Source organism: Zingiber officinale, chromosome 9B, assembly GCF_018446385.1.
Source record: "Zingiber officinale cultivar Zhangliang chromosome 9B, Zo_v1.1, whole genome shotgun sequence".
Taxonomy (NCBI): domain Eukaryota; kingdom Viridiplantae; phylum Streptophyta; class Magnoliopsida; order Zingiberales; family Zingiberaceae; genus Zingiber; species Zingiber officinale.
In genome coordinates this window covers 7,700,126-7,719,219 of record NC_056003.1, presented here as the reverse complement: position 1 = coordinate 7,719,219, position 19,094 = coordinate 7,700,126, and the positions used below count along the sequence as shown (strand labels likewise).

The following is a 19,094-nucleotide window of genomic DNA, read 5'->3' as shown; positions in this document are numbered from 1 at the left end:
AAAACAACTTACTGGAGGGAGTTCATTGCATTCAAATGTCCAACTTGCTAACTCTTTCACCAGGCCTCTTAGCGTCGACGACATGCAACTAAAAGCTTGAGAATGCCTTTCCAAGTTGGCATGAACAGACTCTGTCTAAATTACTCACCACTCTGATAGACCAATAAATTTCAGTTATCAGAGTCAAAATTTGTCTTTCACTTATGCACTACCTGAACCTGTTCATAATCTGCCTCAACTGAGATGGTTTCAATGTTTCAACTGAATTAAAATGATCTCCAATTCCTATTTTAATGGAGAATAGGTCTACTTTAATGTTTGATGCTCATGCTATTACCCAGCAATGAAGGATAAGATTTCGGCCTTTGATGGAATTGTTTAAAGCCAATTCTGATGGTAAGCATGTTGAGCTGGATAGGATTCTCTCACTTTTTTTGTCATAAAGGAAACATAATTGGAAGATGCTCACAAACAATTGGAACAGCCTGTTTGTGCCTTATTCCTACGGAGTCAGATTAAATATGAGAGGAGAAATATTTTAACAAACAAACGGGAATACAAAAAGAATTTGGAGTTTGGACCACAACGAAATTCCAAGAACATTTTGAAAATGAAAAATAAACTTGTAAATAATATTTCTGAATAACTTTACCGTGATGACTGCAAAAAAAAAAAAAAAAAAAAAAAAGTTAAATACACAGACAAAAAGAGTCATACTCAGAAACCTAGTCAATAAGATTGTTCTACTTTTATTCAATAAACTTAACAGTCCATCCAAAAGGGGGAAAAATGGAAAAGACGAAAAGAAAAGAGGAAACTGGCAAGATGCCAAAGCCAACCAAGAATACAACTGATTAGTTGAATAGTTTAAATATCCAAGAAATTGCATTTGGTTTTATTAATTAAGAAATAACACATTACATTGTAGCAAAAAATTATTATGCTCACCTTAAACATTCCTCTCAGTCCGTCACAAAGTGACTAGGAGGTGAGGAAATTTTTTTCAATCAAAAATTAATCCCTACCCATTATAACAAATAAAGGAATAACAAATACGACAAGCAAAAGTTGAGTGCTAAGGCAGCACATTAGCATGCATAAGGGGGCCGATGAATATCTAACTTTCAAATAACCAAAAGGCAAATAGGAAGAAGTGCTCAACTTTAGGACCAACAGGAAAAGAACACCCAAAGCACCCGTGAAACCTACCCAGTCACCATTAAACACCTTTTCATATTTGAGAAAAAAAATCGCCATCAAGACCTGAAAAAAAGTCATAACATTATTCTTTATAAACAACAAAAAAGCCAACGAATTTGAACCATACACATGAATATGGCCAATGAACCTCTATATTTTAGAAATGAGTCACAATATGTAACAGTTATTTTGGGAACAGGAAGTAGCCCTGTAAATTCTCAAAGCTAACAAACCAAATCCTTGGTACATCTCAAACGACAAACAAAATGAAAAAGAAAAAAAGAAGAAAAATGAAGCCTGACAACAATGAAGCAGCATTTTTGCCAGGTGTTACAATAGTTTGCTGTTTTCCTTTGTTCCAGAAGGAATACTTGGTCTATTTGCAACAACAATTGCATAAACCTGAAACATTCTGAATGCATCCCGCAGTAAGATTACATCTCAAACAAACACTGAACCAAAACCTACTTGGCAAGTGGAACGAAACTTGAATTGCAAACCTTAACACAATATTCTTTATTTTGAATCTTCTGAATCTGTTTTTTTTAGCGCTGCCCTGATTAGCCCCTGATTAGCACTATAAAATTAACTAATTGACACAATTTATGAGACATGTAAAATTCAAAGTCATGCATCCGACTGCATGATTGTTCATCTATTAATGGTCTTGATCCTTGGAAAATATTGCTTTAAGTAGCAATCCCTGAAAAATAAGAAAAGTATAAGAATGGTAACAAGGGAAATGTTTTTAGCGTGCTGACTATAAACCAAGTTCTAACTCCTTTGACAATTTTGTAATAGCAAAGACATGAAGAAGAAAATAAAAAGCACTCTGCTACACATGAAATTAGCTTAAGTGTCTCATATTGACAAGTAATAACTGAGAAAAACAGAAGAAAAACTTTAGTTGAAACATACCCAAAAAAGGCAGGTATGACCTTAAGTTGCATACAAGTCATTTGTTAAAGATTGTACAATTAAAGTCAAAAGTTTCTACATTTGCAAGAAGCATTGTCCATCTCCTCTAAACAGTAGCCCCTTGAACCATATGGGAGCTCTTAAATTTCTTTTGAAGCACATTTTTCATTCTATGTCACTTCATATAAAGCTTCATATTGGACCTATGGAAGTAGGGAACACCATTCAACATTTGGTGAACCTTAGATATATGGATTCCTAATCAACCCTCCCAACTGTGTCAAACACAAAGTACCTCCGTTGACCACTTTTAAAATGAGGTCGACAAGGAAATCTATACTCAAGTCAGATACTGTATCTGAATAACATAATTGCTTACTCTAAATATGTCTTAGAATTTTGTGGAGTAAAGTTGATAATCCAAACAAAACTGGAGCTCCAAGTGGCATGATAAAACAAAGTTATTTTTTTTCAATGATCAAGAATTATTAAATTCAAGAAGGGATAATGTAATGCAAATGTTCCCATCCACTCCACGTGATGTTTGAAAGGAATAAGCTATGCAATATGCAAATCTAGATTTTGTTTGTTCCATGTAAATTATCTCCTAATATAGATATCATAAATGCATATGACTATCCGAATAATTGGGTAGAGCAATAGCATGAAGAACCAAGAAGTCCCCAAAACCTATTGTTAAGAAGAGGGTGACTTTTTCATTCACATGCACACTACTGGTTAACATTGCATCATCAGACAAAATGATTGGAAAGGCAGATGAGGCCCCAAGAAAACATTCCTAGAATCAATTGAAAAAAATAATCCACCTAAAGCTAGCCTAATTAATGCTTTGGTCTGTTGTCATCTTTGCAATGGCATAACACTTTTATTTTGATGGAACTCGTAAGTAGTATCTTCCACAGCTGACCTCTTAAATGGTGCTCTGATGATAAATAACACATTGACATTCCTAATTCTTGAAATGCAAATGTGGGCAATTTAGATTATGTACCACCAAGTTAAACTGAAGCTTGCATAGAATCACAAAGCAAGTCAATGGACCCGTAAGGGCAATATAAAAACCATTTATTGGTTGAACACAATGGCTTCCTCTTCTACTGATTTGTTTGAGGACTTCAAGCATTAAGATAAATGACTACATGAAACCTCTACCCATGACCATTCTCAGGCAAGAACAAAGATCAACCCAAGGTAGCTGGAATATGACTTCTTAGATAAGGAGGGCTAACTTAACAAAAATGATTATCCTATGCTAATTTAATGCAGCACTAACTTCTTTTAGTTGCAGAAAGCTTAGATGAGAAGAAGGTAGAGTTGTTAAAGAATGCCCTTTTCATTCAGAAGCTGAAACTTATTATTGTGACATGCAAGAATGCTTTTTAATAAAAATTTGAAAATCTAAAGTGTACAAGGTCAGCAGGAAGAGCTGAAAGAATGAGTCCATTACTGTAAAGTTTGAAGATACAAAACTCTGAATATTAGAGTTATAAAAGAAAAGACTTCTAGTTTCGAAAGCTCTGATCTAGGCAAACAAAATGCATTGCACATATCAGCATCATGCTAAGGACCACAACAAGATAGCTAGTACTTGAAAGCAAATGATTCTTCAGGTGCTTTTAACAACTGGGATTGTAAACATAAAAAAGTGCAATCATAAACAATCATTGTGAATATTCAGGAGTCACATCCCAAAGATACCAATGAGTCAGTTAATGCAGATATTTGGAAAACATGCCACATATGCCCACGTCCGCACAAGGCCAAGCATACCGGGTGCACAAAATGGAGTGGCAGGTTAATGAGGGATTATTTTTCACTGTTATATACATTACCATAAGGTTATGTGTCAAGGATAATGTATGTCTCAAGGCTAATGAGGGATTACTCTATCTCCTTTTCATATGTCCACTATCTGAGTTATATAATTCTGGAGCTTGAATTGTGACAAGGCAACTGTTTGAAATGTAGTTACAGCCTATGCTGTTTCAATCCTCATTCTACCATAATGAGATGGAGTGAAGTTGTTAGCATATTTGTAGTTAACTGATCCATAAAACCTGAATGTAATCTAGATGGTGGATTTGTTGACAGTTCATATCATATAATAGACAACTGAAGAAAACAATTATCCAGTTTTTGATAGGCCAAAAAATGTTAGTAAGATGGCTGAAATTGTTAGAATATTTATAGCTAACTGACCCACAAAATCTGAATGTAAAATGGGTTTGTGACATTTCATATCATATAATGATATGCCAAAAAAGGTTTGTTGTTTGGTGATTTTGAATGTTAATTATGTATGTTCCATGATACCATGAAATGGTCAATAAGCACCACAAAAATTCTATAATATCCATAGACGAACGAGATTGGTCTGATATCCATTTATAAGCACATAGGCGCATGTATTTATACATCTACTTGAAAAAATAAGTAGCAATTTTTATTATAACCATCAAGACAAAGAGGATCATTATGTAATCCACATCTAATGTACAGAACTAATCAACCTAAAGGATGAAGAATTGAAACATAGTGTGCATCGAAATATTAATTATTAGCAAAGTGTTTTTGAGTAATGATATCACAAATTGACAATTTAATATTTATCCTGAAGCTTTGGGCTATATCATGATTGTACAACAAAAAAAGCTTATACAAAAGTGAAATGACTAGAGTTGAAAAAGTTACCTCTATCTGGTTGTCTATTGGTAATGCTATAATCACCCATGAAAGCTGCAGAGCCCTTGCCTATGATATCTGAAGGCACATTATCAAGTGCATAACCAAATGAACCAGAACCTCCAAATTCAGGAGACGAGGACCGCCAAGATGGGTCTTGCCAAGTTGGGTCTCCATAAACTGAACTGCCACCATAGAGTTCCGGATAGGTTTCTTCGAATCCACCATTTGATCCAACACGGGAAGCTTTCAAAGCACTAGGACCATTGTTCCTTCCAGACCCCCCATTGATTAGATCAAAATTGTTGTCCACACCTCCATAACTAAGACTCCCACCAGTATAGCTTGAAGTGTTCCCCCCAACCTGAGATGAGATGGGAGCAGTGCTACCCCAATTTAAACTATTACTTCCAACTCCACCAAGATTCCCATTGCCATGAGTCATATAGGCATTGGAAGTTGCAGCATTTGTAGTATAATTAAGGCCTCCAGTGCCCCATGCATTACGAGCCATTGAGCTAAAAAATGAATTAGTGTTTGCACTACCACCACCATAACCAATTGGACTGTTGAACCTAGTTGAGTTCCCACTGAAATAAGGGCTCAGACCACGTCCATACCCAATATTGTTGCCAAAACTGGAATTCCCTCCAAGGCTTGGGATCAAACTCGGTTCAAAATTCATTCCCATACCAAAACTAGGATTGTATGATGGGAAGGTATTTCTAGCACTACTAGGAAGGCCTAATCTACTATCCATCCTCATTCCATATCCACCAAATGAGCTTGGATTATATCCCTGAGTATAGCCATTAAGAAAGTTGTTTACTCTATTAAGACCATAGTTATATGCACCAACAGGAGAGCGCATATTGGGACCAGGGGAGAGTTCTTTAGGAACAGCTCTCTTGACCTCAACAGTCTTACCATTCAACTCGTGAAAGTTTTTATAAAGCACCTTATCCACCGCATCCTCTGAGTCATAGGTGATGAAACCAAATCCCCTAGGTCTCTGGGTGTTGTGATCGTACATCACTACAACATCAGTAATTGATCCAAACTGATCAAAGTACTTCTTGAATTCACTCTCTGTTATTGTAGATGGCAAGCCACCAACAAATATTTTCTTGGTACGACCAGAACCTGGAGAGCCATGGACACTACTGGCGCTTCGATTAAGGATCTGTTGGTCATCCCTTGGAACAGCCTTCTTAGCCTCAACCTGAGAAATTGATCGACTAAATAGTCAATATAATCAATTCAGTAACAATGTGCCGGTTAAATAGGGTTTGTCTGGAACCAAATCCAACAAACTGTAGCTACAGCCCATAATAATTTCACATCATATGCAAGGAGTAAAGGATATTGACATGTAGATCTACATGGATGCTTATGTACATATTAATGGCTGAAAATAGGACACAAGGTTAGACAATTACCATTCTGCCATCGATCATGTGTTTTTCCATGACAACTCGCTCAGCCACTGCTGGGTCTGAAAACACAATGAATCCAAAACCACGAGCACGGCCAGTGTTCCGGTCCTTCATGATCACAGCCTCCACGACCTCACCGTAGTTTTTGAAGTACTCCCGGAGTCTCTCCTCATTAGTGTCCCAGGAAATCCCGCCAATGAACAGCTTCCCAAGATCCATCTGCATTCTCTTTTCTGCAAATTAAATGTTTTTAAGCTTCGATTGTAAAAAGTTGCTGTCAATGAAGCCCAATTTCATCAATTATAAACAAAAACGAAAAAGGTCAACATAATGTCCTCTCAATCGGATGAAACAGCGATTAAAAAATCACTTTGAAGTAGGTTATCGATGCGAATTAGATCGAATCAGACTTGAACAACAGTTCGGAGACTCCCCCCACTCCAGCGAAAAATCCGGCAGCTTCGATGAGATTCATGAGAAGAGTGAGGTAAAGACGTTACCCATGACGTAGATCTGGCCCAAAAACAGTCATCGAAGAAAGCTCTAGATCGACGTTCGATCAAATCAGACCGGCCAAATCAAAATCCAACACCGCGGATGAAACAGCACCAAATCCACCGGAACAAAATCACACAAACCTGATTGGATTCAGGTTCTCCAATCCGGCAAAAAAAAAAAAAAGAAAAAAAAAAAACGAAGAAGAAATCGCAACTCACCGATCTGAAGCTGGTGCGTCAGATGCGAAGGCGAGAAAGGGATCGGAGGGGCGCGTCTAAGATCTGCGAGGCGGCATCGCGGAGTTCAACAACAAGAAGATCGCGATCGCCAACCGGACAATCTCCTCCTTCTCTCTGCTCTCCCTCCTAGATCAACCGATCGACAACAACCGTAAACAAAGAAAGAAATAAAAGAGGGAATCGTTGGCTTTAATGCTCGCTTTTTCTTCCACCGTTTCCGCCCAACTCATCCAACGGGAGATGGAGAAGGGAAGCAGAAGAAAGGGTGGTGGAGGTGGAGCTGTTGTTCACATCCAATCCAATCCAATATATATGTGTATATAAAAATCTATCTGGCTATCCAAAGAGGAGGAGGAGGATGAAGCGAGAGCACATGCTGGAGAGTGAAGGATATATAAAGAGAGGAAGGGAGAGAAAGGAAAGGGGTGAGATGTGGGTCGTCGTGTGGTGCGTAAAAAATGGAAACAAAAGTTGGTAAGACCATTTTTTTGCTTTTTTTTTTTTTATTTTCTAATATTCAAAATTAATTAAAGGTCAATTTAATTGGAAAATAAAAGCCTCTCCACATTTCAAAATTAATTTGAAGCTGGATTTATTTTTTATAATAAAAAACATTTTTTTAGTTTATCTAAATTCTCACCTAATTTGTTATGAGATAGAGAATATTTAAATTTATAAAATTAATTTTAAAAAATATTTTTAAAATAATCTTAATACCATGATTTATCAAATAAGGTAGATGAATATGTATTTTCTTTAAATATACATGCGATTTTGAAAATATCTAGCCGCTCTTCTTTCAGTGTTTATATAAAAATTACACCTAACATCTCACCTCTTTTATCTATTTCTCTTTTTTCCATCTCTTTGTCCTCTTAGGATGATACGATGATTAAAATATAAAATATTATGATATGAAATTTTGATGTTAAAATTTGATATGTATAATTTACCTTCTCTTTATTGACCTAGGGACAGATTGACAGAAGCATTGGGGAGCGAATCATCTTTTGTTGTAAAAGAGAGTTTCCACATCTCTTTGCATATTTTTTTTCTATTTCCTTTTTTCCATGCAATTGAGACTAATTGAGATTATCATTTTTCTCTTTTATATATAACTAAAATAATCATTCTTCTTTAGTCGATTAGCACGTGTTGAATTTCAAAAATTATCAATACAATGGTAAAAAAATCCAAACAAAATTATTTATGTGTTATCGATTTTCCAAACAAAATTATTTATGCGTTACCGATTTCTTTTTACTGTTCATCTGAACAAAAATTTCAAATCATTTTTTACTGTATTTCTGATTTTCAAAAATCAACCACATGATAAAAGTGATTTGAGATTTATACTCAATAATATTACTAATTTTTAAAAATCAATAACATAGTGCTGCTAAAAAAAATAACATATTGTTGCTGAAAATAAGTAATACAATGAAAAATGACGTTATTATTTTTTTAAATCAATAATACATGTTAATTTTTCGTGTTCTTGGTTTTTTGTGGTACTTATTTTTGAAAATCAGCAATATAACAACAAGAAAATCAATCATGTGTTACTAATTTTTAAAAATTAACAACACAACAATACAGAAAATCAATCTTGTGTTATCGATTTTCAAAAATTAACAACATAACAATACAGAAAATCAACCTTGTGTTACTGAATTTTGAAAATCAGCAATACAATGTAATGATGTTGATTTTTAGAAAATCAATAATGTTGTTGCTAACTTAAACTTTGAGAGACATAACTTTTGATTGGATTGAATCACGGGATGCACATGTAGTTATAACAGTTATGGTTTCATAACTGTTATAATATATTACCATGTAAACTTTGAGAGGCAATAATTTTTATTAAAATAGTAAAAATATATATTGTGTCCTGTGTTACTAATTTTCAAAAATCAATAATATCATTTTTCACTGTATTATTAATTTTTAACAACACCGTGTTTCTTATTTTCGCAAATTAACAGTAGTATGATGTATAAACTTCAAATCATTTTTTAAGATGGTGTTCGATTTTTAAAAATTAGTAACACAATGAAAAATGATTCAGAATTTATTTTTATAAACAGTAAAAGAAAATTAGCAATACAGATTTTTTTTTTCGCCATTGTTTTACTAATTTCGAAATTCAATAACATAGGGATGATTGCTGCTAAAGGGAAAAGAAATTATTGAATACATGCATACAAAAGAGAGAAAAGGGCTGAAAGATTGTATGCAATTTTGTCAGAAAGGAAGAGAAAGTATATGTTATTTGGATATTTTCAAAATCAGATACATGTTCTGGAAAAACACATGTTAGTTTGTTAAATCGCTGTTTTAATAGACATATTTTAGAGAATAATATTGGACTTTTCTATTAAAATTATTAATTGTGTTTTTTTATCAATCCCAGAATATATTCGGATTGCAGCTCGAATCTAGCCTTAATTTTAAAACAATTTTAATCAAAATATTAGATGAATTAAAATATCAAAATATTTTGACATAAGCATAGAATAGCTATATTTCTTGTTTTAGTTAAAAATAAAATAAAATAAAATAAAACAAAACAAAATAAAACTATGGTATGTATTAAATTTTTAGATAGATAATTGAAACTGATACATGGATTAAAATATTTTTAAAATAAAAGGTTAAAACCAAATTAAATAACTCATGCTTTCATAATTTAAAAAAAAAAAGAGAAAAAATATATATCTTAATAAAAATAATAAAATATGGGACATTCTGTGAAAAAAAACTGAAATCTAGTAGCGCATTTTAAGAAACCTACTAAACATCTAAATTCTGCAGAATTTGAATTGTAGATTTTCTTTCTATTTGAAGTACGTAACCAAGGTCTCTCTTAGATAATTATACAGACATATCCTTCTAATAAAAAATTATTATCAACTGTTTGTCATTTTTCACGTTTAACAATTTTATATTATCAGAATTTAATATGTTTAAGTGTATTGATGTTTTTCTAGATTAATTATAGTACAATTTTAATATAAGATATTATTTATTAAGTTATTAGATAAAATAATTAATTTTATAGGTAAAATTTGCGGATTTTGTTTTAGGGGTGCGTTGACAATACAGAGTAACTCTCTATAATGAGATTTCTAGTGACTCACCATCAGAAGTTTGCACCTTGTTCAATGAATGAATTATCGGTGAGCTGTTTTTGATATTGGCCAGGTTGTCAAATGTTAAAGATGGTGGATCGTAGGAGGAGGTAACACAGATGGAAATATTAGTCTTTTGGAGGCTGGCTAAAGGAGGATGAATAGTCCTATAATTAAAAGTTGATAATTCTTTTATTTTCTACTTTAGCAAAGGCAAACACACAATAGTTAATAAAAAAGAATGATATAAAAGTAAGAGAAAACTCTAAGTTTATTTGCTTACAATATAGGTGGTTATTAATCTAAGACAATGAAAAACTCCACTAATATTCTCCTTTCAAGTAGGTGGAGTAGCCTCTTACAATCGTTGAAGGCATGAACACTTAAGACAAGAGTTAGAAATTAATACAGAGTGTGTTGTACATGACTACTGAGATCAGAGCTGTATTTATATCCCTGATTGGGGCACCTGGATATAGATAAAACTTTATCCGCATCGCAACGGATTGCGACAGCTCACGAATTGATAAGTTTTCTGGTCTGGGCATTTGGACTAGGTCCAGGCGTCCGGACCGGGCTGAACTTCTATCCGCGACACCATCGAGCCGAGGCGCCCTCAGGCTGTCCCGAGGGTCCGGGCGTTTGGACTGAAAGTCAATAGAATTGTTGACTTTTGGTCTAGGTCTTCCGCTCTGGTTCTGCTCACTTGAGTTTGAGTCTTCCGCTCCGACTTCGCTTGCTTGGGTGATTTCGGTCATTCGGAATAGGGCTCACCCGAACTCATTTTCTGGCCTTCTCGAGCAATCTTACGCTCCGGCTTTTCATCCCTCGGAAACACCACGTGCCTCCTCATCCGCTAGCGTACTCTTCCGCGGCGCCTCATTCCTCGAACGCATTGAGCCCGTCAACTCTCTCCCATGTCGTCCTTCTCTCTAGCTGCATTTTTCGTTCGACTTCCCGTGCTCCTAAGTTTCTGCACACTTAGACATAAGGGTTAAACCACAATAGAACCTAACTAAACTTGGTTGATCGCATCAAAACTATTATGTGGTACTTACAATCTTCTCCTTTTTAATGTGAGCAACATAAGTTAAGTTAGGGTAAACAAACAATAAATAACAGTAAGATAATAAATTTTGTAATTAAATAATGTACAAAAATGAATGATACCTTCCTTAGATTTAATCTTTATTTCTCCCTCTTTAATCATATTAAAAATAGAGGTTTTCCATGATAATAACTTGAAATAAATGTAAAATAGGGTTAAAAAAACATTGATTATCTTCCAAGAAAAAAAATCAAGAAGTTTAAGTTTCGCAAATATGAATTTTTCTGATTTATAAACTATTTTTAGAAAATTAATTTAAACATTAACTAAGATTTAGAAAAAATTTAAAATTTTTTATAACGGCTGAACAGACATATTTAAATTAAAGCATATATAAAAATTTTCATAAAAGATTGAAATTATTTTAAGCACAAATAAATTCTTTTTGACATAAATACATATTTTCTAAACAAATTTAAAAATAGTTATTAATCTCGTGAAATTTTTCTAAAATGTATAATAGTAAGTAATTTGCATATTTTTAAAAAAAAACTAAATTTTCAAGAATTTTTATTATTAAAACTTCTTATTTAGATAAATAATTTATATAAAATTCAATAATGATAAAAAAAATTTCAAAAATATTTTTTTGGATGGATAATATGATGAGTTTTCACATAAAAATAAATTTTACAAAAATTAGCTTTGTGAAATAATTTTAAATTTAAAAATATATTTTAAAAAATAAAAAAATAATATAACAGTAAAAAATTTTAAAAATATTTTCTTATTTAAAAATTTTAAATAATTTAAAAATAAGGCATGCATAAAAATTTAATCTAAGCATGTTTTTGGAACTCAATATAAGTTTCGACATACTGAATTAATTATAAATTTTCTCGGTACATATTTTGGCAATAACTTTCTAATTTGGCTCTTAAAAAATCATAAGTACCAGTTTAGTCCTTTAAATTTTAAATTTCGATGAATATTTGAACATGCATAGTCATTTTTTCAATTTCTCTATTTGTTCTTTTTACATTTTTATTTTCAATTTTCAAATTATCAAAATCTTCCAGTCTACATGCATTTGCTAAAGTTAATTTTAACTTTGTATTTTTTTTTATATAAATTAAACATTTTTTTAGAAAGCATTTTAATGAAGTCAAAAAGTTCTTCTGGGGATCGGGAACGTACCTTATATGTCATTATTATTTACTTGCCCGATGCTCCCCCTTCATCGCTGCTTTCTTCTGAAGACTCTCCCCCTTCATTGATGCTCATCTCGGAAGAAGCTTCTTTGTCTTCATGTAGTTACTCGTCTATTAGAGTTGTTCCGACAATTTCCTCGATTTAAGATTTTTCTGATGATGACTCGGTGTCCATTGAGGAGTTACATTCAGCTTCTTTTGATTCTTCATGGAGCTTCAAGAATTTTTCCCAAAATTCTTTTGCACTTTTATAGTTGTCGATTCTGTTGAGATCTTGAGCTGCCAGAACACTCAGAAGGTGGAACTTAGTCTTACCATTTGTCGTAAAATCATTGCGCTGCTTTTTAGTTCATCGATGCTCCTCAAGTTTTTTTCCTTCTTTGCTTTTGGGCATTTCAAAATCATACTTAATTGTTAGTAAAATATTGAAATTGGTTTAAAAATATATCTCCATTCGACGTTTCCAAAACGTGAACTCTCCCTCAAACACTAGTGGGTAGATGCTAGCTCCGATCATCTCTTGTGCTTTGATCGGCTATTAGTCCTCTTAAAGCGGTTGGGCTCTGATACCACTTGTTGGTCCCTTGGAGGCCGGCTAAAGGGAGTGAATAACCCTGCAATTAAAAGTTGACAATTCTTTTACATTCTAATTTAGCAAAGACAAACACACATTAATTAATAAAAAGGAATGTTGTTAATCTAAGGCAAAGACAAACACATATTATTGTCCATTTTAGGCCTAAGGCTCATGGTTTTGCTCTTGGGCTCTACTCAAAAGGCCTCATGCCAATGGAGATATCTTTCTCTTATAAACCCATGATCTTTCCCATGTATTTTCAATGTGGGACTATGTTTGTAACCTTGCAACCCCAACAATCCCCCCTTCCCACATCCGATCCTCGACCCACCAGGTCTTCTTGTCCCTCAATCCACCCGACCTACTAGGACTTCCTGTCTGGTGTCTGGTCCTCTTGATATGAACATAAGAGCCCCTACTTGTTGGGTTTTTCGGGCCTCAAAAATCGCTTTTTGCGTTGCGGAAACCCCGAAACCCCCATGCCATGGATCCGTGCGAAGAAATAAAATTTCAAAAAATATTACGAGTACGAGTTTCTTACACTAGTTCTAAACTAGATCTACAAGGAGAAAGTATTTACCCTTGATGCGAAGCCCTTCGCAATCCCGCTCGTCCTCGGTTCGCCGGATCTCGAAAGTGTCAAAGTAGACACTTCTCTATATGTATCCATACAAGCAAGAGATGGAGAAGTGTAACGACCACCCTTCTTACTACTACTCTCTAAGGGTGACCATTACTTAACTACTATAAATTCTTATTTAACTAGTATGACAAACTGTACTTAACTTTTTTCCAGAAAACTTAAAATTTGTAGAGTGTATGCAGTACATCAAGACTAAATGCAATACAATACTGACATGCATATATAACACATAATAACAGAAACCATACACACTATATCTCAATGCAAACACAACAGTATCTACTTATTAAACAGAACTCATCTCAGCATACAATCTAAAACAAGAATGAACTCAAATGACATGGAGTATAAAATACAATCTCAAATGTCATGGAATATAAAATGCATCTCAAATGTTTCTTATCCACTAAAACACGAAAACTCAATAACATCCCAAGTCTCTCTCATAGTCTTGATATCACACACCATCCGCACCTCCTCGTTGCCTTCCATTGCTATAGCTTTTCCTTTCCTTTATCTGCAGTAAGAGGAAATGCAAACTATAAGTAAAATTGCTTAGTAAGCGCTATCTAACTCACAAAACTCGAATATGCATGTGAATATACTAAAATCTAAAAGCTGAATGCTCAAAAGGAAAACTACTCATGCTCATCTACAAGCAAAAGAAACATACTGAAATGCTAAACATGTAAAACAAATCTATACAATCATGCTAGCATAAAGAACTAAACTTACTGAATTTTAAACACTTTCTGAATTTTATTTCTATTGTTTAAAAACTTATACTTTAATACTTCAAAATAATAATCAACTTCTCTTGGGCCCAGGCTTAGTACCATCTTATGCGCGTTTCCTAATAGGTTGGGGTAGCGAGCCACCAATCCTAAAAGAGCAGACCTTGGTCTACCAGGGCCAAGACCTTGGAATTGGACACCTGGATTTGTTTAACGACAACCTTGGAAGTCGGGTACTAGCCTCTTCAAAGTAAAATATCTTATTATCTTAATTATTTCTTCTTTAAATGTCTTGGCATTTTAACAAGCACCTTGTGTGCCAAAATCCCTAAAGTCTTGACTTTGGGATCTACTTAAGGCCTTGGCCTTTTTCTTTCTTTTCTTTATCTCTCTTATACTTGTTAATACCTCTAATAAAAGAATGTCTCATACAAAACTGCACTAAAATGCTTATTAACATTGCACTGAAATGCTTAACAGAATTGCATGGAAATACTTAATAAAATTGTACTGAAATGCTCAATAAAACTGCATATTATGCTAATCAAAATTCTGCATACTTTGCTAACCAAATTCTGCATACTGTGCTAAATAAAATTCTGCATATTAAGCTAACAGAAATCTGCATACTGCACTTATAAAAATCTGCATACCATACTTATCAAAATCTGCATACTACTAATAAATTTTTGCATACTATATCTGTACACTAAATTTCAACATTTACCAATCTATCACAAGATTCCAGCAAGTATAAACATGTTCATAAAGAAAATTCTAGTACTACTAAACTGTGCTTATAACTCTAGCAATGCCAACAACTAACTTGTTTCCAGAAAGAGTTCAATCTAATACATCTGTACAGGAATGCAAACCGAGCCTCTTCCATGGAAACAAGATCTGTAGTAAGAAGGGATCTCAACTGCATACTTATTTAATAGGGCTATCCTTTTTCATTGCAGCAAGGACAAAAAGAAATAGAAAAACATCGGAATGCTGCACATTGGTTGTGCCTGTGCAATGAGTTAATCAAGGAAATCTAAACTGAGATTCCACATATTTCAACCATTTTATGATCATTGCCTAGCAACAAGACCAAAATCGTAAGGCTAATTGTGAGCTGATCGTCTCCAATGATATAACAAAGAAAAGTTAAAATATGAGATGCTAATTAATGTAACAAGGAAGTCTAAGTTTAATATGCTAACTTTAAGGGATGCTCCCTTCATTGCAGCAAGGAAGAACATGAATAAGTCTGAAACCAAGATTCATGGCAGCATGCTCCGAAACTAGAGAAGGAAAGCAAGAATTCGAAGCTACTCCTACTGCAGGTGAGAAGCAACTTACATTGGCGTTCTTGGTCTTACAACCGAAGCAAAGGAGCTGTTAGGGTTCCGGAGATGTGCTTCCTCAATGATCTCCTTGTATCCACTTGCTCTTCTCGACGAGGGGATCACGAAGGTATGAAGACCTCACGGAGAAACACCCTCGCCGGCCGCCGGAAGTGATGCCCTAACCCTGCTGCATTTTCGCCCGAGACGAGAAGCGCCGACGCGCCGCGAGAGAGAAAGGTGAGGTAATTTTAGGTCACGGGAATAAACTAAGCTCTCCCTTAATAACTCTCATATCCCATTACCAACTACTTCTTAAATAAAAGTAGCTCCTTTCTTAATCAACAACATCCGCTTGGACACTTGGTCAGTCGGATTCGCTTAAGAGTTGGCTCGGCCGGAGGTCTCCAGTTCGAATTTAAGCTTGGACATTATTTTTGTCGAAACTTCTTTCGTTTAGTAAAAATACCAAACGACCTCCAAAAATTACATAAAAATACTCTAAAAATTTCTAAAAATCTCTAGAATATTTCTATAGCATTTCTAAATATTTTTAAATACTATTAAGACTCAAAATGAGAAAATTTGGGTTGTTACAAGAAAAACCTCTAAGGATGTGCTAGCAACCTTAGAGATCAGTAATGGAGGAGAGGGAGAGCAAGAAGAAAACTAGAGAGGAAGAAGATGATGAAGTTACTCACACAAGCACACAAAAATGCACTTACTACACATCAAAAGTGGTTGGCCACTTTAAGGGGAATTGTAACCTCCATGGGATGCCAAGAGTCACAACTCTTGGTAACTCCCATGAGGTGGCATTCCACTTAAGCAACCATGATGATATAGAGCATCATCATTGGACCACTTAATTCCAACTCACCAATGAGATGGCAAATGGTCAAGTCAAAATTGACCCTTCATCTTCCTCTCAAGTCAAGTCAAATTTGACCACTTCTCTCCCTTGGTTGATCTAATCTAACCATTGGTTCAAGTCAATTTTAATTTAATGAATCTCTATTTATTGAATTAAATTAATTAAATGAGTCTAAGTCCAAATTAGACTCACTTAACACATGAACCAAATTGAGTCCAACTCTATTAGCTCAATTTGGATTACTCTTAATCCAATTTAGTTCATCACATGAACCTAATCCTTTAGGTTCATCAAATGAACATAATCTCCATCTAATTGCCCTTTGTGTATGACCCTATAGGTTCTTATAACGTTGGCAATGCTCCTAAACCAATTTAGAAGCATAAGTAATGAGCGGTATCTAGCAACACATTATTACTACCCAAGTTATAAGAATGTTGAGATCCAACATCACCTTATGACTACTAATTGTGACTCCTCACAATATATGACATTGTCCTTCTATCATAGACATCTAGATTGATCAATATGAGGCATAGACCGTGTCATCCTCTAATCAATCTAAATCTCGAACTCCAAGTAGACTCACTCGATCAAATGATCTCAATATCTTATATTGATTCATTTGTGCATGACCATGCACTTAGTGGTCTCACTCTATCAAGAATATCGATGTCTCTCCCGTCATATAGGAGGGATAGATCTCATCTACATCATTCACATCCCTCCGCATAATTTATTACATACCAGTAATCGCCTTTATAGTCCACTCAGTTACGGGTGACGTTTGACGAAACCAAAGTACGTAACTCCTTATGTAGGGAACCATGGTGACTTCAGGTCCAAGGACTAGTAGTCATACTAATAGTCACATGAGAAAATATATGACACTCATATAACGATCCATGATACTTTCTCATGGCGGGTCATTCAGTATACATTCTCCAATGCATACCCATGTGTCAACTTGATATCTCCATATCCATGACTTGTGAGATCAAGTCATCAAGTTGACCTACATGTTAGTCTCATCGCATTAACATTGTCCCTAAATGTTAATACTTGACTAGGAATGATTAAGAGTAGTGTTCCCTATATCATCTCACTATCGATTCAACCAATCGATTGATATAGGTAAGAACCTTCTACTCAAGGACGCTATTATATTTAGTTATTTGACACTAATACAAGTAAGTATAATAACCAAAACAAATGCCTTTATTTATATACAAGAATATGATACAACGAGTCCATACAACAATCATCAAATGATTGGCTCTAGGGCTCTAACTAACAATCTCCCACTAGCACTAATGCCAATCAGTGTAGGATCTAAGGCCTAATGACCTAGTGTGACCATCATGCTTTCTCTGTGCCAAAGTCTTGGTCAAGGGATCTGCGATGTTAGCCTCTGTGGGTACTCTGCAAATCTTCACATTTCCTCTCTCGATAATCTCTCGAATGAGATGGAAGCGCCGTAGTATGTGTTTGGTCCGCTGGTGTGAGCGAGATTCCATAGCCTGCGCAATTGCTCTATTGTTGTCACAATAGAGCTCAATAGGGTCAGCAATGCTAGGAACCGCCCCAAGTTCAGTGATGAACTTGCGGATCCAAACTGCCTCCTTTGCTGCTTCTGATGCAGCAATATACTCGGCCTCTATCGTAGAATCAGCTACTGTGTCCTGCTTCGAACTCTTCCAGCTCACAGTACCACCATTTATGCAAACACAAATCCTGACTGCCATCGATAATCATCCTGGTCGGTCTGGAAGCTGACATCACTGTAACCCTTTACAGCTAGCTCATCATCGCCTCCATATATCAAGAAATATTCTTTAGTCCTTCTCAAGTACTTAAGAATATTCTTGACCGCTATCCAGTGACTTTCACCTCGATCTGACTGGTATCTGCTCATCATGCTCAAAGCATACGAGACATCAGGACGAGTACATAACATGACGTACATGATAGATCCTATGGCTGAGGCATAAGGGATCTGATCCATGCGGTCTCTCTCCTCTCTAGAAGAGGGACCTTGAGTCTTCGAAAGACTCACGCCATGTGACATCGGCAGAAATCCCTTCTTGGAGTTGGCAAACCGTAGAAGTACCTTGTCAATATATGTACTCTGACTTAGGCCAAGCAACCTCTTAGATCTATCTTTATAGATCTGTATGCCTAGAATACGGGATGCTTCACCTAAGTCCTTCATTGAGAAATAAGTCCCTAGCCAAGTCTTGACAGACTGTAGCAAAGGGATGTCTTTCCCAATGAGTAGTATGTCATCCACATACAATATAAGGAAGACAACTATGTCCCCTACAACCTTCTTGTAGACACAAGGTTCATCTTCATTCTTGATGAAACCAAACTGTTTGATTACATCATCGAATTGAAGATTCTAGTTCCGAGAAGCTTGCTTTAGTCCATAAATGGACCTATGCAGCTTGCATACTCTGCTAGTATGCTGTGGATCTACAAACCCTCAGGTTGTGTCATGTACACATCCTCGAGCAGGTTTCCATTCAGAAACGTGGTTTTGACATCC

At 35.0% G+C, this 19,094-nt stretch overlaps 1 protein-coding gene across 1 annotated transcript; it reads right to left on the bottom strand.

Moving 5' to 3' along the window:
• Window positions 1-1,331: 1,331 nt before the first annotated feature.
• Window positions 1,332-7,361, bottom strand: LOC122023697 (heterogeneous nuclear ribonucleoprotein 1-like). The gene is made up of 4 exons (XM_042581966.1): window positions 6,974-7,361; window positions 6,261-6,490; window positions 4,831-6,043; window positions 1,332-1,903 (listed from the first exon to the last, which is right to left on the bottom strand). Exons 2-4 carry the CDS (start codon window positions 6,480-6,482, stop codon window positions 1,890-1,892), a joined length of 1,449 nt encoding a protein of 482 aa, XP_042437900.1. The 5' UTR covers window positions 6,483-6,490; window positions 6,974-7,361; the 3' UTR covers window positions 1,332-1,889.
• Window positions 7,362-19,094: the final 11,733 nt, after the last annotated feature.